The sequence below is a fragment of the Stenella coeruleoalba genome (assembly GCF_951394435.1).
Source record: "Stenella coeruleoalba genome assembly, chromosome: 11".
NCBI lineage: Eukaryota > Metazoa > Chordata > Mammalia > Artiodactyla > Delphinidae > Stenella > Stenella coeruleoalba.
Genome location: NC_137157.1, coordinates 19,650,572 through 19,676,223, shown reverse-complemented (window position 1 = coordinate 19,676,223; position 25,652 = coordinate 19,650,572). Strand labels below are relative to the sequence as shown.

The following is a 25,652-nucleotide window of genomic DNA, read 5'->3' as shown; positions in this document are numbered from 1 at the left end:
GAAACAAGTTTTCATGGAATCCCAGAGAACACACTTATGTAGTCTGGGGCATCTTGGCTCAGGATTATCTTGAAGGCTGTGAGCAGATGGGATTAAAACTTATGTCATCATTCTACTTAACAAGATTTTGATTCCAACACTTAAAATCTGTGTAACTGTATATACATGTTTTTCTTACTTATAAGTCAGTGTGTAACTCAATGACAAGGACTTTATTCATTCCTTTATCCTCTATTATAATAAAGGGTATAGTGTGGGTGAGAACTACCCCTTACAACAATTTACAAATACATGGTTAAAGAAGAATTAGCAGTGGAGGAAGAAAAAGGGAATATACACGCATAGATGCTTAAGGGGACTAGAATAATGCAGCTTTAAAGACCAAGTGAGCGGGGTTTCAAGGCAGAAGTGATCAATAGTATAAAAAGCTGCCTTGAGACTAAGAATGGAAGAAAAGCCCATTGGATTTGTTAAAAATATCACTGATGACTTCTGAGAGAATAGAGGAGACTGAATAAGATTAAAGAGTTAGATCAAGGGATAGGGAAAGAGGAACTGAAGTTAAGAGGTGTAAGTGATGGGTTCAAATATTCAGAAATAAAAGGTGTGAAGAAGATAGACTAAAAAGGGGAAACAGAAGAACGTAATGGTTAAGAGTAAGACATGTGGAGGAGGTTGCTTGGGTACACATGCGAATTTTTCCAGTTAGTAGCTGTGTGAACTTGGGTAAGTTACTTAACTTCTCTGAGCTTTGTTTTCCTTATCTGTGAAATGAGATCATCACAGTACCCATCTCATAAGGTTGCCATGTGGGTTAAATGACCTAACTTAATATGAAATGCTGACAATGAGCCAAGCACATATAGGTACTATGTAAGTTTCTGCCATGATTAATCAAGGTTACCTTTTTGTGCAAGTGTGAGGACAGAAAAGAGTCACGGAGAAGTATGAAGACATTAGAGGGCTATGAAAAGCAGGATGCCTAAGAACTAACATGAACTCTAGACAGTGGAAGGACTAACTTTGAGAAGATGAACGTGGCAACTTCTTAGATCCTAGGGAAGGATAAAATAGAGCAATGCCCAAGAGAAGATACTGGCAAATGAGAGAACTCTTGGTGAATGGCTCCTATCTTCTCCATGAAATTGAGTTAAGGTCAATTGATAATAACTCACAGTATATTTTTGAATTTTAGAAAGCTTTACTATGAATAGGAATTGAACACCACTGCAGCTAGGTCAAATTTGCCTTATGCCACTGATGCTTTCTGTTTACACACTATGGCTCACAAGCATGGATTTAACTTTTTTTAAACAAATACTGCTTACTAGTTAGTCTAGGCATTAGTTTTTAGATCATAACCTATCAGAGGGCATGAAAAGTGTACTCTGAATAAATGCCATTTATAGATGATGGTTGTCAAATAAGAACTTAACTGCAGAGAACTTTTAAGGTTCTAGATTAATCCAAATGCATTTGTGCCAATTAAGAGTCTCCGAGGTGGAAAAAGTCATTGATTTTTCTCCTCTATGTGTGCAAATATTATACATGTATATGTCTTTTCAGCTTGACAGAAGAAAGCTAAGTTATAAACAATAACCTTAAAACTTTCCTCAGGATGCCAGCACACACTCATTCCAGGGGAATGAAGAAGAAAATGAGCTGTCTGTATTCCTTCCAAGTTCCAAATCCTAATAAAAGAATAGGAGTATAATGTTAAAGTTTTGATAATTACTAAAAAATGAAATTTCTATAAATTTATTCAAAGCTATCAACTAGAGATTATAGGGTAGACATCTGTATTTAAAGCATATCCTTTAAAGAAAATTATAACAAAATTATAATTATTTTAGAAAATGTAAAAGTAGTATGAAGAATTTAAGTTTTATCACACTCAATAATGGAAAAACAGTTACATACATTTTCTCTCTAATTAATCTAGTATAGCAACACTGTAACACAGTAACCAAATTAAATTATTCATGAACTCTTATTTTGTGGACAGGATCTTGAAGTTTCTAGGTCACTAATCACGTTGCATTCCAACTTCAGTAGTCACTTCGATTAACAATAATTTCTACCAGGGGTGCTTAAAACATATACCTGTACCCCCCTCCCCTACCCCAGTGCTCCCATTTTAAAAATAGCATATAAAGAAGCTAGTATGAAGTGATGTGAATTTAGGGAGATAGTAATTTCCCAGTTGCTTATTCCTTCTGCCTTTGAGTTCCCATGCCAGGGGCTACTTCTTATCTTTTACCTTTTCTGATCTGGCTCACTTCCCCAGTTCTTCTCAAATGGGGCCTTGACTGCTAGCTACCAGATTAAAGGATAGAAGGGCTGAAGGAACAAGCACCTGGCTCCTCCTACTCTCCCTCTCCTCAATACTTACAAATCCATAGTAACAACAACCAACCTACTCAAGTTCCGTCTCAATTTTTTTCCCATACCCAGAGTGGAGATCAACATTCAGAAGTCTCAGTAATGGCTCTGTTGTGAGAAGTCCTATTCCCCAACCAGACTGCTCATTTCTAGCTCATTCTTCACACTCAGCTATTGTTATATCTCACTGGTACAGAGTGTGGCAGAGTTAGCATGGCAGGAGACAGAAGGTGATGGGTGGCTGGCAAAGTACCCAAACAGTCTGGTCCTTAAGAACCGAATGCATTCATTAGAATGCCCTGGACTTTTTCTTCTAGGTTTTATAGTTCATTAGGGACCATAAAACAATTTCAAGAAACTTAGAGAATGTGTTTTTAAAGTTGAGGCAAACTTTTATTTCAAAGAAAGAAGACATATTTATTGGACAATGCCACTACTATTCTGTGCCAAACCACATCATTTAAAATTTTTTTTCCTTTTTATAGAAATTACAGGATCTCCAATCTTGAAATATCCTAGTTACATGTAAACTAACAAAGACGTTTTTAAAAATGATTATCTACTTGATTAAATAATTTAGCAGCATACACTTTTCTCTTGCCAAATCAACACTTTTATCTGTATTTACTATACAGAGAGACAATTACAATTTAATTGAAGAGGGGAATCACATTTACCACGGGTTTATTCAATTGTGTTTCACTTCCCACAATAAATAAGATTATTAGTTATGGCAACTGAATATTTCTTTCTTCTCTATTGCCTTTTACATAATAAAGTGCTGGGCTAGCATATATTTTACCCCTTTTGAAACAGCAAAAAATTGTCTTGCATATTCAGTGAATCCATGAGAGAATGGTTTAAAGGCTCCATTCTTTTGATCTTATTCTAACATGTATTTGATTTTTGTTTGCTATTATAGTGAATAAATACATACAGAATATTTTCATGATTTTTTCCTTTTCAAATGAAGGAAACCAAACATTTAAAAAAACACGGATAAAGATATTCTATAAAACAGGTCAATTAATAAAGTATATTCCTGTCCAATGAACCACATTTTAGTCTAATTTTTAAACAGTACTTAACCTGAACAGAACCTGACATATTTTTTTGGGGGAAAAAAAACCAAACACAAACCACCAACAAAAACTGATTTAAAAATGAGGAGGGTAATCCAAATTACTTTCCAGGACTAGGATAAAATGATTTACAGCTTATAATTATATGCTTATTATATAATTTTCAGCAGTTGCATGATCCAAGTACTAAATACGCAAAATACAACAAATTGGGCTGAAATGAGTTATCATAACTAAATTAGCTACAGATGGTACACTTTAAGTTGTTAAGTCTTATTTCCCTTTTTGATAGATTCCATAATTAAGCTCTTCTTAAATCCTTTTGTGGAGCTCAACTTATTTTCCTGTGTCTTTACTGCATGTCTCATCTAGTTAATATTAGTTCCATCAGATGAAGTCACATTCCTCTTTTTTTGATACATTTTTTGCAGTATACCATATATAATAAAAATACACAAATCTGAAGCATACAGCTCAAATAGAACACACCTGAAGAAAGCACCCACATTAAGATAGTATTTCCAGAACTCCAGAAGTCATCTGTGCTTCCTTCCAGTCCTATTTCCTTGCCTTCTCACAAAAAGTACCCACCATCCTGACTTCTAACACCATAGCTTACATCTGCTGGTTTGGAACATCATAAAGATGGAATCCTATGGAAAATACTACGGAATGTATTTTCTTGGCCTGGCATCTTTCTTTTTTAATATATTAAAAAATTTTTTTTTTAATTTATTTTTGGCTTCATTGGGTCTTCGTTGCTGCACGCGGGCTTTCTCTAGTTGTGGTGAGCGGGGGGCTACTCTTTGTTGTGGTATGCGGGCTTCTCATCGCGGTGGCTTCTCTTTGTTGCAGAGCACGGGCTCTAGGTGCATGGGCTTCAGTAGTTGTGGCACGCGGGCTCAGCAGTTGTGGCGCATGGGCTTAGCTGCTCCACAGCATGTGGGATCTTCCCAGACCAGGGATTGAACCCATGTCCCTTGCATTGGCAGGTGGATTCTTAACCACTGCGCCACCAGGGAAGTCCCAGCATCTTTCACTCATCGTTAAATCTTGTGAGATTTACCAACACTGCTGCATGTTGTATTTTGTTCATTCTCATTGCTGTACATAGTAGTCCATTAATTAAGTCATTTATGGTCATTACCAATAATCCTGCTATAAACCTTCCTGTACATGTCTTTTAGTGAATATAGACACCCACACACCATTCCCCCCCGCCCTTACACAGACACACGCCCACATCTCCCCACCTTCTACCTCCACCTGCTGGGTAACTGCTAGGCATGAAATTGCTGGATCATAGTTTACAGACATGTTCAACATAGCAGGTATTGTGAAATAGGTTTCCAGACTGGCTGTACCTCATTTATCTTTTTTTTTTTTTTCATATTTCCTTTTCATCACCAACTGAAAAAGTCTAAACTTTCTTTGACAAATTTTCTGACAAAACAATCTTAAAAGCATCATTTGTCTTAATGGCAAAAGGCACAACTTTTCAGTTGGGCTTATTTGTAAGGCTGATTTCTCAAATCATCCCCCTTTTCTTGCATTTTAGTTATTTTCATGTATCTGTGTATGAAAAAATTTCCATCAGTTTTAAAATGTAGTGAACACAATGTATAGTAAAGACTCTCTTAATTGACCTCCTTCTGACAGACTCCTTTTTCTCTCTGCAGAACTGACAAGAACAAGGTTACTTTCTAATAGCTCACGTGTGCATTTGTTGTAGGCTTACCTCGAGGGAATATGGGTTTTTTGCTTAGTGAACTGCTGTTTGTAAGTGATGTAAACCCATGCTCATTAGTGTAATTACATAATTAATATTATATAAGCTGACGATATGAATGTGAAAGAGCTGTTTCAATGGAACTAAGTTGATGGCAACCAAATAAAGGTAAGTTTCTAAATGAAAAAAAAAGATCTTAAATTTGGTATGCATGAGAATTACAAAAACAAGTAAAATAAAAATCTAGATATATTTGAATTACGACTGCTTAGCACATGTTTTCATTGTAGACACTAGGTGTGGTTCAGGCAAAAAAGAGGTCTAATGCAAATCAATGGACTCATAACTTAAGAAAAACAACAAGCCTAGGTCTAACATCAAAAGACTGGCAAATTGGCAAATTTTCATAGACACATTATATATTAAAATAAGGTAGGTAGACATTCCTTTAAAATGAGTTCCTGAGTTTGCTGACTTTTTCATTAATCTAAGGAACTACTGGTTTGGACCATGCAGATAAGAGAGTTTCTACTGTAATAGGAAAAAAAAAAATCATAAATTTACATTTTCATATTTCCAAATTTATTGCTAGTATATTTGTTTATAATAAATAAAATTACCTAAAAGTTAATTATAGCCACAGAAGCATACTTTTCAGGAAAATGGTATATCACAGAAAGATAAGCTGTAAGGGTTTATAACCTTCTTAACACACATAATCAAACACATGGAAACATAACAGACCCTTTATAAAACATATAAAAATATAACATCAAATTAAACTACTTTGACCAAAACTCAGGAGCTATATAAAACATATATGTATACCTATTCAAATGTTTGCAAGGGAAATTTCAAAACTAAAGCTTTTAAGGTAAAGTTAATCTGCTGACATAAATGAGTTTTGATACAATTTGAATCCAAGTGAAACAGACACCTCCACCCCTCCCAACTCTGTGGTCTTAAGTAGAACTCTCAGATTTAGTTGTAAAATGCAGGGGTGAAGAGATATCCACATCTAAGATTATGAATTACATTTACCTTACTTTTGGTAGTTTACTGTTAAAATTATTGCCTTATTTCAGGCTGAGTGCTTTTCAGCAGAACATTAAGTATTCTTAACCACATGGTATTTAAATGTAATTGTCCCATTTAATTAATGAAAAGGTCTCATAAATTGGGTGTTGGCATATATGGGATATCCTACATATTATCAAAGGTCTTTTGCATTCACAATTAGTAGAGGGAGATGTTCCCTCTGAAAATTCAAAAGGAAATTTCCTGGGTAATACTAGTTCATTTGTTCGTTCTTCATTTTTAATTGGCAGCTCATTGTCTGTTAAGGAGTTCATTGTAGAAGGAAATTTCTGCTACCAAATGTTTATGACAACACAGACAAAAGAAGGGATGGATGACATTAAATGACACATCTGTATCCATTTGGCCCTCTTTAACTGGTAAAGCAAAAAATACAAACCACAATCTTTCTAAAAGATAGGACTGGATCACATGAATCACTGTATTGATTAATTAAATATGAAAGCAAGAACAAAAGTAATACCTAGATGCAGTTATAAAGATGAGAAGGCATTTTACAACGTTACTGGGTGTAGGAAAGGGACCTCCAACATTCTTAGACAAGAAACAGGTTTTTCACTGAGTTTGTGAGAGCAAAATGAAGATTCCCCCTGCCCCCCATTTCCTAGTAGTTGATCACTAAGTAATTCATCATGCTATGGATAATTCAAAAGAGGAGAAAACGTGGTATATTTCCTAAGTAAGTGAACACACAAATAGGAAGAAAGATGAAACAAATTACAAAATTATTTAGCGCTAAAATATTTGGTTTTAAGTGCAAAAGGAGTTCAGAGGTAGGGAACCATATGATTGAATGCACAAATCGAGGGATTAGGTAGACAAATCTTGATAGGAATATGGTAGGTTACAGTGGTAAATAAACTGTCAGCTTGTGGCTTAGACTACAGAAAACTTTGATAGCTAGGCAAAAGTTTTAACAGTGGAGGTGACAAAATGGCATGACAGCATAAAATAAGAATTTTGCAAAGGGTACTTTCAGTATATGTATTTCAAATATATTCAGAAATAAGATTAGACTAATTCTGCTTTTTAAAAAAATACTTCATACTACTAAGTATGTAGTATTAATAATAAATGAAGTGGATTATTAGAAATTTTACTGATGAGAGTAAGAAAAATTATAAGGATGAAAATGAAAGACAGTTGCTTATGCTTACTATTTTATCCTTCAATAATTAAAAATTATGAGTCAAAAATAAGAGTCAATAATCAAAGACTGTGTGTGTTTTGAAGGGGACAGGAAGTGGCCTGTTTCAAATATAACACTAATAAACCAACTATACCATTCAAAAAACCAATCTACTATTGTACATCTTCATGAAGGCTTGGAGGGGTTAAAAAAAAATCTTACAAGCTTACATGTTGTTCCTTCATTTTTTTCTTAAAACTATAAACAAATGCAGCAGAAACTACCAATTTACCATCACAGAGGTGAGACACTACTTGAGGCCACCCCAGAGGAGAACTGACATCTTATTCAACTTACGTAGACAAACAGATTTTTGAAGGATAGGAATTGTGAGATAATTTGTCATATTTAAAAATAAACCTCAAACATGGGAGGGAGAAGGCTAAGGTGGCACAAAGTGAGAGAGTGGCATGGACATATATACACTACCAAATATAAAATAGACAGCTAGTGGGAAGCAGCCACATAGCACTGGGAGATCAGTTCAGTGCTTTGTGTCCACGTAGAGGGGTGGGATAGGGAGGGTGGGAGGGAGATGCAAGAGGGAGGAGATATGGGGATATATGTTTATGTATAGCTGATTCACTTTGTTATACAGCAGAAACTAACACACCATTGTAAAGCAATTATACTCCAATAAAGATTAAAAAAAAACTTCAAAATTAAACTCTCAACTGCAAAGAAATACCATATGGTAGTTTTCAAAACAGATCGTATTTAGTTATTTCATCTTCAAGGAATTCAGAATAAAAGGACTTTTCCTTTAACTAGCATAAACCTTAACACAAACACCAGTCATACTACCCAGGAAATATTAGCCTTTCATTATTTCCAAGAAAAATTTTGATATACTTGGCAACTGAAATTTGACTATATGCTATAGGAGGGAAGGTACTCTTTAACAGTTACATAAATGGACTTTCAAAATAAACCTGAAAAATGTTCATGGATATGATTCTCATTTATACAATTCACTTATTACAACCACACAATGGCTACATAAAGCAAGCTTAAGTTACTGCGATCACTGATATGGTAATACACTTTGAAGTACTGGTTTTATATTTCATCTACGAGAGCACATGAGAGAACAGAGAGTTAAATACTAGAGAGTGGTATTACCAGTTCACGATCATATAAAATTTCAGAAAATTCTTTCATCATTTTATAACTTTTACTCTATTATAATCTTTCATTAACACACTATTTCATTGCCTTGAATTAAAGATCTGCAAATGTGATCAAAAGGTTTTACTAGAATTTCTGGATGCTTCCTATAAAGACATTGAATTCTTATGTTTCATTCACTAGAGGTAAACTCAACACAAATTGTCTCTTTTATTTCACTCTTAAAGCTCTTATTAGAACTATGCAATGATTGATCTTGATTCAAAATGCTATAAAAAACTTGAGGGCATTTTAGAAGACAAGCAGAAAACTTTATTTCTGGAATTATTTAACCATAACATTGTAATGAATAATACACATTCTGATTTCACTTTGTACCTGTAATTATTCAGGCATAGTTTAACTGCTCCTAAATGGAGATTGATCTCCCAAGGAATGCTTCATTGGCTTACCTTCAGAAGTCTCTCAGTCTCTTTCTTTCTGTTTCCCACACTATTTTTTTTTATTAAAGGACTATTTTTATTTATTAAAAAAAAGTTTTTTTTAATTTATTTTCTGGCTGCGTTGGGTCTTCGCTGCAGTGCGCGGGCTTCTCATTGCAGTGGCTTCTCTTGTTGCGGAGCACGGGCTCTAGGCACGTGGGTTCAGTAGTTGTGGCACACGGGCTTAGTTAATCCGCAGCATGTGGGATCTTCCTGAACCAGGGATTGAACCTGTGTCTCCCGCATTGGCAGGTGGATTCTTAACCACTGCGCCACCAGGGACTATTTTTGAAAAGATCACTTACTTTGTGATCTCACCTGGGGTGGGATTGGGGGAGAACAGTCTGCCTTAACTATGGATCTTGAAGATTCAAATATACATGAGCAGAAGTGATATGGAAACAATTCAGCTACCATGGGATATATATAAGATATTTGATAAGCATTCTTTTTCTCTTGTAATAATTTTCAAAAAATGACACTACTGACAGTGAATATCATATGTAGTTTAGTATTCCCTTATCCAGTAATTTGGTTATGTTTCTAAAAAAAAAGATCATTATTTATTTCCCACCCTTTCTCCCATTCTTGTTAAAAATGATGGCAGCTAGAACATGGCAACTACTAATATCCCAAGTTTCACAGACAAATTGAATGGCACATTACATGCCTCTATTATTTTAGTCTTAAACTAAGAATTCCTTGGTTTCTCAAAGCCAATTTTCCTTCACCATAAATTTTATCTAATATTTTAAAAGATTATTGGGGAGGAGGAGGAGGACATGGATTTAGTTCTGACATCCTTTGAAGTTACAGTGAGTACTGGGTCTTCTATTTCTTCTGTATCCCCCAAAGTACTAAATGTTGGCTATGCTAAACGTGTTTAATAAATACTTGTTGGTCTGACTTGTTCTTACAGAACGGTACTGTTTTTAATATACAAGAACATCTGTTATTTGGCACTGACAGGGAATGAGATGTTCTGTATTAGTGAGTTTTTAAAATAATAAGCTTAACCCATTAAATACTTAAACACCATTTTTACCTTCTTTTGGAAGAAGGGGATAATAAATTTTTCTAAATATGCAATTATTTACCTCTCAAATATTGTAATAATTTTAACCTTCTTTGGATGATGCTGGGTCATAATTTGAAGTACTAGTATTTGTATTTTCCTGTGCATATATATGTGTATATATGGCATACCTGTATATGGTGGACTTGATGAGGGACCATAAAAGAAATGGTGTAGGGACTTCCCTGGTGGTGCAGTGGTTAAGAATCTGCCTGCCAATGCAGGGGACACGGGTTCAAATCCTGGGTGGGGAAGATCCCACATGCCGCAGAGCAACTAAGCCCGCGTGCCACAACTACTAAGCCCGTGTGCCACAACTACTGAGCCCGTGTGCCACAACTACTGAAGCTCACGCGCTTAGAGCCCATGCTGTGTAGTAAGAGAAGCCACCGCAATGAGAAGCCCCTGCACCGCAACGAAGAGTAGCCTCCCCTCGCCGCAACTAGAGAAAGCCCATGCACAGCAACAAAGACCCAACACAGCCAAAATTAAATAAATAAATTAAAAAAAAAAAGAAGAAAGAAATGGTGTAGCACATGAGGCCGAATGCCTAGCAATCCTATGATTTACTTGGGAATTTCTTTTCTTAAACACATCTCCTGTCAGATGCTTTGGTAATGGCATCTTTTTAATAAAGATGTGGTGACAGATACAGAATTGTATTCATTCCTTCACCCACTTACTCACTGAATACCTAACACAAGGGCTCTCTTCTTGTGCTGAGATGACTCTAAGGTAGTAAAGCATGGCTGGCCTTGCAAAATACCTTATTAGTGAAAAGGCCAGAGCAGTCCACTCTAGGATAATTTTCCTCATCCTCTACAAAACTCCATTTCTCCTTACTCTTGCTCCTCATATGAAAACTGGGCTAATGACATATGAAGGAACATGACATCTTCATTTCAGGAACTGGTACTAGAATGTTTTAGCAAAGGTATCTTTCAAAAAATTATAAATTCTTCACAAACAGAAGATAATACATCTGTAGATATGACACTAAGTATAATTCTATCAATTTTATTAAACCCGACATAATGTTTGATTTTGATCAGAACATACAGGTAATAGGAACACCTGCTTTTTCAATAATATAAAAAGACTAAAACTTCTTGAATAAGAGAATCTACCAAATAAGGTTTTTGAGGATTAAATGAATTAATTCATATAAAACACTTAGAATAGGGCCTGGTCACTTATTATCTAAATCAACGATTCTCAACAGGGGGGATTCTAACACCTAGGGGAATTTTTGGTTGTCCTAATGATTGGGGTGCTACAAGCATTTAGTGAAAGGTAACCAGGGATGACAGACATTCTACATGACTTTTGAATATCACAGTAAAATTTAGAAATACCTCAAAAGGTGGGGGCATTTCAAGATAGGAGTTATGTTTTTTGCAATTTTGTTAGTACTCCATTCCCTGACATAACAGTGAATTATTTTGATACTACCCATATAAAAACTGGCTGATTTGCAAGAATGTTATCCTTCCTTATTTTTTCAATGTGATATCCTATAATTTGTCTTGTCATGTTATTTCTGTTTTGATTAGCATTATTTCCATACTCTTTTACTTCCCATTATAAAATTTTAAAAATTACTACTGACTTGAGTTTTTATTCTAATAACTAGTTTTGCCCAAGGCTATGACACTGCAAAACTCCAGATGGCACTATTTACATCGTACTCTGCAAGCCATATCCCTGGAACTGTGTAACTTGGCAGCTTTCTTATGCAGTCGTATCTGAGCATATACACTGCGCTGTTATTCTATAACAATCTGTTTTTTATAGAAATGTGTAGTATAGTTAAAATACTATTTTATTTAAAATATTATTATTTGTATTTAACAGAAATGTAGTACAATTAAAATAAAATTTTTTACAATTATATATTTTGATAGGTTATATTTTCCATGAGTTTCATTTAAGATTATATAGTAGACATTAGAAAATGTTTGTTTAAAAAGGGGGTATTGGGACTGATAAAGAACCACTGAGTTAAATGAGAACTCAATTTTCTTATAAACTTGCAGGGATTATAGAATACTAAAACTAGATGGAATCTTAGATAAAAATGAAGTCATATTAGAGAATACAGAGAAGTAATAAACATCTAAAATATTATTAAATACAAATACCACCTTCTCAGGGTGAATTTGAAAATTGCCACTCAGGAGCTTCCCTGGTGGTGTAGTAGTTAAGAATCTGCCTGCCAATGCAGGGGACACGGGTTTGAGCGCTGATCCGGGAAGATCCCACATGCTGTGGAGCAACTAAGCCCGTGCGCCACAACTACTGAGCCTGCGCTCTAGGGCCCGTGAGCCACAACTACTGAGCCAGTGCTCTACAGCCCGCGAGCCACAACTACTGAGCCAGCATGCTCTGCAACCACCAACCTGCGTGCCTAGAGCCTGTGTTCCACCACAAGAGAAGCCACTGCAATGAGAAGCCCATGCGCTGCAACGAAGAGTAGACCCTGCTTGCTGCAACTAGAGAAAGCCCCTGCGCAGCAAGGAAGACAACACAGTCAAAGAAAAAACAAAAACAAAAAATTGCCACTCAGGCAGAAGAGTGAGTGAATTAAGAGTGCAGGTACTAGAGCCACACTGCTTGATATTTGAGTTCCTCTCCTTAATAGCTATGTCCCTTTCCACAAATGATTAGCCTCTCTATGCCCTGCCTTCCCATCTTGTAAAATGAGGGTAAAAATTGTACCTATCTTGGAGTTGCTGTAAAAATTAAATAAATTTACATAGGTAAGGCACTTAGTGCTGGTTAGTATGCAGTAAAGCACTCCATAAAATATTCAGTAATATTTACTTATTAATACTGTAATTCATTTATAGAAAATAAAATACTTTTGTCAGTCTTAGAGAAGATTAAAATGGTTCTGAAATGATTATTCACAGGTTTAAAAATGTATCAGTGATTACCAAGTACCCAGCACAGTACCTGGCACACAGTAGACACTTGATATTTGCTGACTGAATGAACCAGTCTCTATATTAATTTATTCTCTATACATTCATTCTCTATATCAAGAGATAAACAAGTGATAACTTTTTAATGGATAGACTGACACACTAGTACAAGTGAGACTATCTTCATTCTGATTCAGAATTTGGAAAATTTCAACAAAATACATAAGCTTTATAAACCTGCTGAGGGGACAGATTGTTTTGAAACGGTGTCCCTAAAGCCACAAATCTCTTAGCTGATTATAATACTGTGTCTCCTTGAAAATGCCAGAGTCAAACATCAGAAAATATGCACAGATCAACAATGCATTTAAAATAATTTTTTTTGAGTTGGCAGAGTCAGAGAAACATTTCTTCAGCTCTTTATAGTTCAAAATGTTTAAGAATCCATATTGTAGCACTGCTCCATATTGTAGGATGACATAATAAAGCTTAGTATTTAAAAAATTTTATTCATTTATTTTATTCCCCATTTTAATCATTTTAAAGTGTAAAGGGACACTTGGCACATTCACAATGTTCTGCAACCACCACCACTATTTAGTTCTAGAACATTTTCATTATTCCAAAAGGAAACACTGTACCCATTAAGCAGTCACTCCTAAGTTCTTGTCCTCCAACTTCCTGGCAATTACCAATCTGTTTTGTTTCTATGGATTTGCTTCTTCTGGAGATTTTATATAATGGAATCATAGAATATCTTATGTCTGGCTTCTTTTACTTAGCATAGTGTTTTCAAGTTTCACCCATGGTGTAGCATGTATCTGTACTTCATTCTTTTTTATAGCTGAATACTATTTCAGTGTATGGATACACCACATTTTGTTTGTCCATTCATTTACTGATGGATATCTGGGTTGCTTCAACCTTTTGGCTACTGTAAACAGTGCTGCTAGGAACATTCCTTTACAAGTTTTTGTTTGAATGAACACCTGTTTTTATTCTTTTGGGTATATACCTAGGATTGGAAATGCTGGGTCACATGTTTAGCTTTTTGAGGAACTGCCAAACTCTATTCCATGCCGGCTGCACCATTTTACATTCCTGCCAGAAAACAATGAGGGTTTCAGTTTCTTCACATTCTTCAACACTTGTTTTTTTTCTGACTTTTTGTTTATAGTTATTTTAGTGAGTGTTAGTGGTATTTCGTTTTGTTTTTGATTTGCATTTCCCTAATGACATTCAGCATCTTTTCACGTGCTTGTCGGCTACTTGTGTATCTTCTCTAGAGAATTGTCTACTCATGTCCTTTGCCCTTTTTTCATTGGGTTGTTTGTCTCTATATTGTTGAATTATAAGAGTTCCTTATATATCTTGTATAAGACCCTTATCAGGTATATAATTTGCAAGTATTTTCTCCCATTCAATGGGATGTCTTTTCACTCTCTTGATAGGGTCCTCTGGTGTCCAAGAGTTTTAAATTTTGATGAAGTCCAATTTATGTATTTATTTTTAATAAATGTGTTTTTGGTGTCATATTTAGGAAACCATTGCCAGATCCAAGGTCATAAAGATTTGCTGGTTTCCTCCTCAGAGTTTTCTAGTTTTAGCTGGATGTTGTTGAGGATTCTGCATCCCTATTTATAAGGAATATTGGTGTGCAGTTTTCTTTTTTTGGGATGTCTTTGTCTGGTTTTGGTACCAGGATAATGCTGGCCTTACAGAATGAGTTAGAAAGTGTTTCTTCCTATTCTACTTTCTGGAAGCATTTGAGAGACTGGTGGTTAATTCTTCTTTAAATGTTTGGTAGAATTTACCAGTGAAGAATCCTGTCCTGGCCTTTCTTTGTTGGGAAATTTTTGATTACTGATTCAATTTCTTTATTTGTTATAAGTTTATTCAGGTTTTCTATTTTTTCCTTGAGTTCTGCAGTTTTGTGTTTCCAGGAATTTGTCCATGTCACCTAGGTTATTTAATTTGTTGGTGTATAACTATTCATAGTATTCTCTTATAATCCTTTTCATTTCTGTAAGGTTGGTAGTAACGTCCCCACTTTTTCTGATTTTACCATTTGTAGTGTTCTCTCTTCGTCTGTCTAGCTAATTAATTTTAGCTATAATATGTTTTAGCTATATATGTTAGTTTTGTTATATCTTTTCAAAGAAACATCTTTTGGTGTCATTGATTCTATTGTTCTCCATTCCCTATGTTGTTCATCTCTGCTCTAATCTTTATTATTTCCTTACTTCTGCTAGCTTTAGGTGTCTTTATTCTTTTTTTTTTTTAGCTTCTTAAGGTGTCAATTTAGGTTACTGATTTGAGCTCTTTCTTCTTTTTAATGTAGGTGCTCACAGCTATAAATTTCCCTCTGAGCACTGCTTTTACTGCATCCCATAAATTCTGTATGTTGTGTTTTCATTTTCACTCATCTCAAGGTATTTTCTAATTTCCCTTGTGATTTCCTTCTTGACCCACTGGCTAATTAATGACAGTGTGTTATTTAATTTCCATGTATCTGTAGATGTTCTATTTTCCTTCTGTTAATGATTTCTAGTTCATTCCACTGTGATCAAAGAAGATACTTTGTATGATTTCAATCTTTAAAAAAATTATATAGATTTATTTTGAGGACTAACATATGGTTTATTCTAAAGAGTGTTCCAGGTACACTTGAGAAGAATGTGTATTCTGCTGATGTTGGGAGTGTGTGGAGTGTTTTGTATATGTTTAGTTGGTTTAAAATGTTGTTAAAATCCTCTACTTCTCTACTGAACTTCAGTCTAGTTATTCTATTTAGCATGTCATTTTAAAGCATGGAATCACCAGCATATAATACTACTCCCGAGATGACATAGGCTTTGAGTATGATTGGACAAGGATATCACTAAGGTATCTTTACCAACAACACAGAGACCCAGACTATGGTAGGCATTACTTTAGTACAGTGACAGGAATGATTCCTGGGATGTAAATGGCTATTTCATCTGCCCAAATTGCACAGCTGCCATTTGGCTGGTGTCTTTATTTGTAACTTGGCAATTCTGTACTTTGAGTTAATGAAGACAGTTGTACTGAAACATTTTTCTGTTGTAGTTTGTCCCCTCAAAATCCTTCTTTCCTTTGTTACTTTGAGAGTGTATGTTACTACTCTTCCCTAAACTTGATTTACTTATATCTTCTGTTTCTGTTAAAAATCTTATCTATATTGTTTAGCTTTCAGCCCAAGAAATTTGACTTTAAAAGCCAATCAGAAATGCCCTTCTGGTTGGCAAATTAAGCTGATAAATTCTAAAGTTAGCTCTCCAGCTATTGCTACAATGATGTTACCAACCTCCCAAATCTCAGAGACTTAGAAAAATAAGCATACATTTCCTGCTCATGGGTCTGTGGGAAGTTCTATTTCATGCCAGACGGTTCCATATCTGCTTAATGTGCTTTGTATTCTGGGGCCAGTAGCTATCTAGGACATGCTTATATTATAGGAGAAGACAGAGGACAGTTGGTCAGGACAAACCATGTAAAACATTTCAAGTGTCTGCTTGAGTCACACCTGCTAACATTACACTGGCTTAAACAAGTCACATGGCTAAGCCCAACAAAGTGGGAAAACCTCCTTCCACAGGAGCGGGGAAGGGAGAGTAAGTATTCACTGAACAATAACATCATTAACCACAGCCCAGCAAAGTAAGACAATTAGGAGCAACATAGTAAATTTCAAAAAGTTAGATTTATTTAAATTAAAGGACTTACTTTGAAGTTAAGTTCTTTCTCCTTTTTAGAGTAATAATGTTCTTTTTTAAATAAAGTGATGGTAATAATAGAAGGCAGAACTTTAAAAAAATTCTTCTGACTTGACAAAAAGTTGGCCACCCTCTGTCAGTCCCCTATATTTTAGGACAATTTTACTATTCTATGAAAATCCCAAAGTCTCCTACAAGAAAATAATCATGGATCTCTGAATGTAATCCCAGGTATCTCTGGCTGTTGTTCACTATTCAGAGGCTATTCCTTCGCTTGCAAAGACACTCATTTTCCCCCTTCTCAGGTTTCATTATTCCAAATGCTTGTGATTAGGATGCTCCATGTGTTAGAGAATTAAAACGTCATTATTTCTTACTAGTGATCTAATTTAAGTTTTACATTAAAAATGGCCCCACTTACTTTTCCGTCTCTATACAAACAGCTTTTTTTAACACTTGGGACCCTACAATCTTAATGTCATGTAAATCTTCCATGTCCTTGACATGAAAATTTTATAAAAAATAATGGCCTATGACTCTATAACTTTAAAAAGATGAGCTATTGAGAAGATTAAAATTTAAAAAGAAGCTAGTGGCTTTACTTCCGATGTGAAAGGACACATATTTAGTAGCTTTATATGTATACAAGTATTTACCAATACTAACGATTTTGTCATACCTTTATCAAACATTAAAGCTATGCAAAATAGCAGAGCAGCGTTTTTTTTTTTTTTTTTGGTGGTTCTTTTTGCTCACAGTACTGTCAAAGCAAATGAAGCAATTGGCACTCCTCTAATGACTGCTTCACTCCTGACTCTTCAGCTTATTTCCACCTCCTACTCTTGCTCTTCATCTCGTTCTTTACTTGTGATATTCTCCAGCTTTAGGCACTATTAAAACGTTATGACCACCTCATCTGTTCCAAACTAGGGGGTGAGGTGGAAGAATGTGATATTGTAATGTATTGTATCTACAGAAAAACTTTATACAGAGACTTTTGAATTTGTCAAAACACTAAATTTCCAGCAAGTCTTGCTCTAGCAAATGAGATTCTCAGTTCATTATTAAACACTAACTTATCAGATAGGATCTATGAAATAACTTCACAATATAGCAAATGCCTTTTATTATCCTATTGATTGTGTCCACTGTTTGATCTAATATATATTTAGATTTCATAAATGTGCAAATCTAAAATAAGAGGCAGCGGGGCACCCATGAATCAGCAAGGGAAGTTTCAAGTAAATGGGATGAGAACTCAACTCACTGGTTTTGAAACTCATGTTGGTGTCATACTTACATTTTAAATAAAGTATGCTTCTTTTATAACATTTTGTGGAATATATATAGAAGTTTACATTTTCTCTAATTTTTGAAGTGTAATTCTCATTAAAATAAGATGAAAATTCAAAAATTTGGCTGTAACTTATATAAGCAACATACCTGCAGGTATGATCATCACTCACACTTGCAATTTCTTGGCCTTCTTTGGGATCAAATACCAAACCATTAATGAAATCTGTATGGCCCTCTAAAACCTGACGTAAGGGGAAAAGTTAGTAAGAACACAGGAAAATAACCTACAATATTCCTACCTAATATTTTTACTTCATTGCTTTCACTGCATGCTTCTCTTTTCTATAAATATTTCTTAAGCAATCTGCTATTTTTAAAACATGATTTATACACCCACCTTTCTAGAAGGTTTATCTTGGAAAGAAGCTGATCATTCAACACACTGTTATTAGCTTGATCTTTCTTTTCTAGTATGCATTTCTTACAAAAACAGAGACTTTTTTTTTTTAAACTGTACCTGTCCTCATATCACCTCATTTCTCACTTATTACATAAAGGTTAAATAAAAGTTAAATTTAGAAGAACTTTCTAGGGGCTCTGAAATAGAGTCCCCTTCGATTTTTTACCTTATACCTGCTGCTCTGTACACTGGCTGCTCCCTAATAAATACATAGCATGGACTTCACCTTCTACTGTCTTCATTCACTTGCTCAATGTGACTGCCAGCACTGGAGACAGCTAGTATTATAAGCCCATTATCACAACAACCCAGCAATTCTCTTCTGGCCACAGAAGAAATAAATGGGAAGTTATAAGGTAGAGGACTATGCAAGCAGGCAGGTCCAATCAGTCTAAATCTTTACAACTGAAATTCTGAACAGGTCTGTCAGATATCAGATATTTAAATATTTTAATGGATATTGTTCTTGCTTCCTATTTTCCTTCCAAACACTTGAATTTGATCTCAGTTGTAAGATTAATAAAGTGGTTCTATTTGGTACTATTTACTATTTGGAAATATGTAATTAGGAAAAAAAAGGATTTGATTCAAACATTCCTGTGTAAGTTTAACAAACCCAGGTCCTCCAAATCATTCTTCAGAGCTTATGTCACAGTCTACAAGCCAAATCAAATTAACATTAAATATTTAATGTCTATTATAACTAACAATAATTGTTAGTAACTATTGACTTTTGATGAGTCAAAGTTTTATGTGCCATTTGTACAGTCACTGATACAGCTTTAAATTAATATATACATTGCACTGTATTATGGTAAAGTTGTATATAGCCCATTGTATATAGTTTAGAGCATAACTTTTACTGTTTTCTAAATGATTGGAAAGGTTTATAGTTTATCTTTGTTTTATAACATTATTCATAGTTTTGATTTACTAGAAAGTCAAGAAGGCAATACTGTTCTTATAAAAAACATGATTCAGTTTCAGTCCAAACTGAGAGGTATTTATTTAATGAATCCCCCCCCCACTTTATTAAGACATATAACACTGTGTAAGTCTAAGGTATACACATGATGATTTGATATACATATATATTGTGAAATGATTACCATAATAGGATTAGTGAAATGACTCCCACAATAGGGTTAGTTAATACCTCTATCACCTCATAAAATTACCATTTTTGTTTTGTGGTGAGAACATTTAAGATCTACTCTCTTAGCCACTTTCAAGTATATAATACAGTATTGTTTACTATACTCATCATGATGTACAGTAGATCCCCAGAACTTATTCCACTTATAACTGGAAGTCTGTACCCTTCAATCATCATCTCCCCATTTCCCACACTCCCCAGGCCCTGACAACCACCATTCTATTCAGTTTCTATGAATTCAGCTTTAAAAAAAATTCCTCCTATAAGTGAGATCACATAGTATTTGTCTTTGTCTGACTTATGAGGCAGAAGCTATGATCATACCCATTTTATAAGTAAGGAAATGAGCACAAAGAGATTGGGAATTTGACCAAAGTCACACTATTACTAAAGTGGTAGAGCTGGGCTTCAAAGCCAGGTGGCCTGGCTCCTGTGTCTGTGCTTTTAGCCACTTTGTAGTCCTGCCTCTCACTATGCTGTACTGTGTTTGTTCCCTTAAGTTCAACTCTTACTCTATGTGTGTTCATGTCTATTATACTGAATTTCTAATTCTCCCTCATTTGCTGTGTCTACCTAATATTTTAATAAGTGATATCAGATTTATAATCTGCAGTCCTTACTATGATCCTAGTTACTTACTGCAGCCTAAAATAGAGTAAATGAGATTCTAAACTACATAAAGGTAACCATAAAGTCATTTTAAATTGGGATAAATCCAATCAAAAAAGCAAAAATAATAAATGTGTTTTAAAATAAAGATTTACAAATTATACTTGTCAACATACCTTGTATTCATTTTTATCTTGAAGGTCTGAAGTAAATAATCTAATTTTCTTATCAGCAGCAGAAGTGCAAAATCTGGAAGTAAGAAAATGAAAACAAACCCATTTTTAGCCTAAGTGAAAGTTCTCCCCACCAAAGCTGTTTTCATAACTCATAATCATGTTTTTGTTTGGGCAGAAAGGGGATGCTGTGGCTCTGTTGTAAAAAGTGTTATTACAACTATTTCTCAAAGTTGGCATTTAAATATCTTTGGAAAACAGACAAAAATTAGTATATTGGATTTGTCTCTTCAATAAGAAACATGCAGAATTTTATTATAAATCACCACATGAATTTAACATTTAACTTTTTCTTAAAGGCAGAAAAGGATGGGCATCTTTATTTAGCTAGGTCAATATTAGATATTATACTTAATAATTTTAGATATTAAAAATAGTTATACATCTTAGTCTTTGCCTTCTTCAGTTATCCATAAGCCTTCTTACTTTAAGATATATTAAATTCAATAAATTAGACAGAAGATGATAAACTTTTTATACCTATAAAAGCTGATATACTTCTATCTATTAAAAGCTGGAGTATTATTCACACTGACCGTAACATTTAAGGTACTGTTTAGAAGTACACCAATGTATGTTACATTAAAAAACAAAATCTAACCAATAAACAACTATTTTTAAACTAGTTTGCCTTCAATCCTAAAATTTTTAGATTCTCAGCATGTCAGATTATGGCTGAGGAAGAAATAGAAGTTATATTTATATATTGGAAAACAAAGTTTATTTCCAATTGTCTTCAGATAAATGGGTATCATATGGATCTAAATTTCTCAAGTTCTGACTGCATTAAAGTTAACCATTTTTTCTCAACTAATACATTTAGTTTAATTAATTAATTAACTAATTTTATTTATTTATTTTTTTGGCCAAGCCGCGTGGTGTACGGGATCTTAGTTCTCTGACCGGGGATCAAACCCGTGCCCGCTGCAGTGGAAACGCGGAGTCTTAACCACCGGACTGCATTGGAAGTCCCCTATGTTTATTTAATTTAAATAAAGTTTAAATAAATTATAGAAGGCTCCTAATCTATAGACCTGGATATGTTGGTAGATCTCTGCTACCATGCCTTTTCTTTTTTTTTTTTTTTTTTTTTTTTAGTGTTTGTGGATTTTTTTATTGATAAACTTTATTTTTTAGAACAGTTTTAGATTTACAGAAAATAATGAGCAGAGAGTGCAGCGTTCCCCTGTTACTCCCCCTCTTTTTTTTTTTTTTTTTTTTTTTTTTTTTTTTTTATTAACATCTTTATTGGGGTATAATTACTTTACAATGGTGTGTTAGTTTCTGCTTTATAACAAAGTGAATCAGTTATACATATACATAAGTTCCCATATCTCTTCCCTCTTGCGTCTCCCTCCCTCCCACCCTCCCTATCCCACCCCTCCAGGCTGTCACAGAGCACCGAGCCAATATCCCCGTGCCATGCGGCTGTTTCCCTCTAGCTATCTACCTTAGTACGTTTGTTAGTGTGTATATGTCCATGATACCATGCCTTTTCAATGATTAGTTAAGAGCCATTGGATGAAATAGATCAAAGCCAGCAGGGAAATGCCTTCTCTTGTCCAAGGCTTTCTTGGAGGTGAAATTAAAAGTTGTAGGGAAATAAAGTACAAATTGACCCTTGAACAACGTGAGTTTGAACTCCACAGGTCTACTTATATGTGGATATTTTTCGATAGTAAATACTACAGTGCTACACAGTCTGTGGTTGGTTGAATCCTCAGATGTGGAGGAACCTCGGAGAGGGAGTGCTGTTTATAAATTATACTCAGGTTATAACCACCCCCTGCTGCGTTGTTCAGGTGTCAACTGTAGCTCTTCTCCCCACAACTGGGACTATGCTGTTGTAAAGTATTTATAACCAGAGCTGAAATTTTCTAATCTTTTGCCTTTCCTTGACAATGTTAAACTTACTTGATTACTGGAGGCAATGAATCAAGTCTAGTCTCTGGGCTCCAAGCTATGCCATCAACCCTGACTCCATGGTGAAATGTTCGTAGTGTTTTATACTGAATTCCTTCAATGTCTGCTTCTTCTTCCTAAGCATACACAGTAAATGTTTTAATAAGTTATGAGAACAAACAATATAAAACTGTGTATTTCATTATAATGAAGAATTTATCAGGGGGCCATGAATATTCTTTTGAGAAGTTCAAAAGCAGATCAGATATTAAGATGTAACTGGTTTACTGAACAACAACAAAAATATCTGAAGCTGTCTAAGCCTCACAAAATAACTCTCTATGGTAACTAAGAACAAACAATATACTTGTTATACTTTATCTTACTTAGGAGACAATTTATTCTTAATAGTAAATACATTTCACAGCAAGCACAATGAAAATGGAATGCTCTAAGAAACAGAATATTCTAGGTAAATGAATTACCAGGCATGGATTATCAAGTGATAATATAAAAAATATATACTGAACATATTACGTACAAGACACTTTGTGCCGTATGATGCTTCAAAGTCATTATAATGCGTATCAATAATTTTCACATAGTATTATACATGGCATGATACATGTGTGGGATGTTACAAACTATTCATCCATACTATATACTATTACACTCTATGAACAGTGAATATGCAATTAATGAACTGATTAGTCTTCTGGATATTTGATTCTGGGTAAGATGTTTAATAAAGTCAGCTTATCTCCTTGGCTTAGTACTACTAAAATGATTTCAGTTTATTTTCATGACAAGATGAGGAAAAAAATGGATTTTAAAAAGTCATTTCTGTCTGGCAATATGGACAATAACCAGAAAGGCTTTCTGATACAAAAATAATGCAAAAATCCAAATCCAGAGAAGCAACTGAGCACCAAGGCATAAAGCTATCTTAAGGATATCTGCCCACATCCAATAACTAACAGCTTCAGTTTGTAGGGGATGGAAGACAAAACTTAGTGCCTGAACAAAGAGGGATGCAGATCAGAGACCTCTGCATAGATCCAGGACCTTTAAAGGGGAAGTAGGGGATGAAAACCCCCAAAACCAAAAGTGCCAGGCAAAATACGTACCATGGGTGAAGACCAAGAAAGAGAAAAAGTCACTTGTGAGAAATCTCGACCACTGGCTGGCCCTAACATGAGTTTGGGGCTGGAATTCACATTAACTATGTGCTCCAGAAAAATGACAATTTATTTAAAAATGTCCATATGTTGACAGTGGCCCCAAGCGCTTGACAAAGGCAAATTCTCTTTGGGTGAACTTCCTCTACACAGGTCTCATAAAGTTCTGACAGATACAGTTTAATCAAATATGATCTTACCTGCACGTACTACTACATATGAAAACAAAGTACCACAAACACAAACAGAAGAATCAACCTGGAGACATCAGATTAAAAAATTAGATACAGGGACTTCCCTGCTAGTCCAGTGGTTTAAGAATCCGCCTCCAACGCAGGGGACACGGGTTCAATCCCTGGCTGGGGAACTAATACCCCATATGCCATGAGACAACTAAGCCTGCGCGCCACAACGACTGAGCCTACACGCTCTGGAGCCCAAGTGCCACAATTAGAGAGCCTGTGTGTGCCGCAACTACTGAGCCCGTGCACCACAAGTAGAGAGAAGCCCACACACTGCAACGAAGAGGCCCCACGCTGCAACGAAAGATCCCGAGTGCCGCAACTAAGACCTGACACAGCCATAAATAAATAAATAAATAAATAAATTAGATACAAAAAAGATGTATTTTTAAGGATCTAGAGGAGGTAATCAAAAAATATGAGTAAGCAACAAGAGATTACCCAAAATGACCAGACAGATTTTAAAAGGAGCTAAATAAAAACGTCTAGATAAAAATACCATAATGAGAAAAAAAAAATCAATGCTTAGAGGAGCTAGAAGGCAGATTTGAAAAAATTATTCAGAATGCAGCTAAGAGAAGACAAAAAAAAATGTTAAGAGGAATTCAGTGAGAAGTTCTACCATAGATCTTATTAGGGTTGTAGAAGAAACGAGTAGAGGGAATGGGGGAAGAGTCAATATTTGAAGAGATAATGGCAAAAGATTCATCATACTTGATCAAAGGTACCAATATGTTTATTTAGAAAGAATAATAAATCCTAGGCAGCTTAAAAAAAATCTGCAGTTAGACACAACATAGTAAAACTTCAGAATACACAAACTCTCATGATATATACATATGTGTGTGTATATATAGGTGTGTGCATATATGTGAGGGGGAGAGGGAGAGGGGGAGGGAGGGAGGGTGGGAGGGAGAGAGAAGGGAACAGAGTGAGAGAGGTATCTTAGAAATAGCAGCCAGAAAGAAAAGACAGGTTTCCTATAAAAGAGGAATAATTAGAACAACCATTGACTTCTTAGCAGAAACAAATGCAGGCAGACAGTGGAATATCTTCAAAATGAGAGGAAAAACGGTTGAACTGTAGCCACAACAAAACTGTTTCTCAAGAATGAAGCTGTTTTAAAGATATTTTCATAAAAACCAAAACCAAGAGTTGGTATCAGTGAAGTCTCACTAAAGCATCTCCAAAAGCAGAGGCTGACAAACTATGGCTAAGGGGCCAAATCTGGTCTATGGTCTGGTTTGGTATGGCCCACAAGCTGAGAATCATTTTTATATTTTTAAAGAGTTGTAAAGAACAAAGAATAATTTGCAACAGACACCTTAAATGGCCTGGCAAAGTTTAAAATAGTTACTACCTGGCCCTTCACAGAAAAAGTTTAAACTTTTTCTTGTAGTAAAGGATGTGCTTTTAGGTGAAGAAAAATGACCCCAGAAGGCAGGCCTGAGATGTAAGGAACAGTGAGTAAAAAAATCAAAGGCAAACATGCAGGTAAATCTAAACAAATACTAGTCACATAAACAATACTGAATTTGTGGGGTAAAATGAAAAGAAAAATGATAGAGAACTAAAATATAACAATAAGTCGTTAGGGGTGACAGTTCAAGTGTCAAAAGTCCTTGCTTTGTTCATGAAGAAGTTAAAGATATTAATTTTAACACTAATTAAGGTTGCATATTAAAATATCTATGGTAACCATTAAAAGAAGAGAAACAACACGTAAAACTTCCCAACTATCAGGGAGAAA

General features: G+C 34.9%; 1 protein-coding gene across 2 annotated transcripts in view; it reads right to left on the bottom strand.

Moving 5' to 3' along the window:
- Positions 1 to 25,652, bottom strand: part of NUP37 (nucleoporin 37) — a 41,524-nt gene that overhangs the window by 8,561 nt on the left and 7,311 nt on the right. For both annotated transcript variants that reach the window (XM_079935992.1, XM_079935993.1), the window contains exons 3-6: positions 22,495 to 22,619; positions 20,524 to 20,596; positions 18,270 to 18,364; positions 1,601 to 1,691 (exon numbers count right to left, since the gene is read on the bottom strand). In XM_079935992.1, coding sequence (XP_079792118.1) covers positions 1,601 to 1,691; positions 18,270 to 18,364; positions 20,524 to 20,596; positions 22,495 to 22,619 — 384 coding nt within the window. The remainder of the gene's footprint in view (positions 1 to 1,600; positions 1,692 to 18,269; positions 18,365 to 20,523; positions 20,597 to 22,494; positions 22,620 to 25,652) is intronic.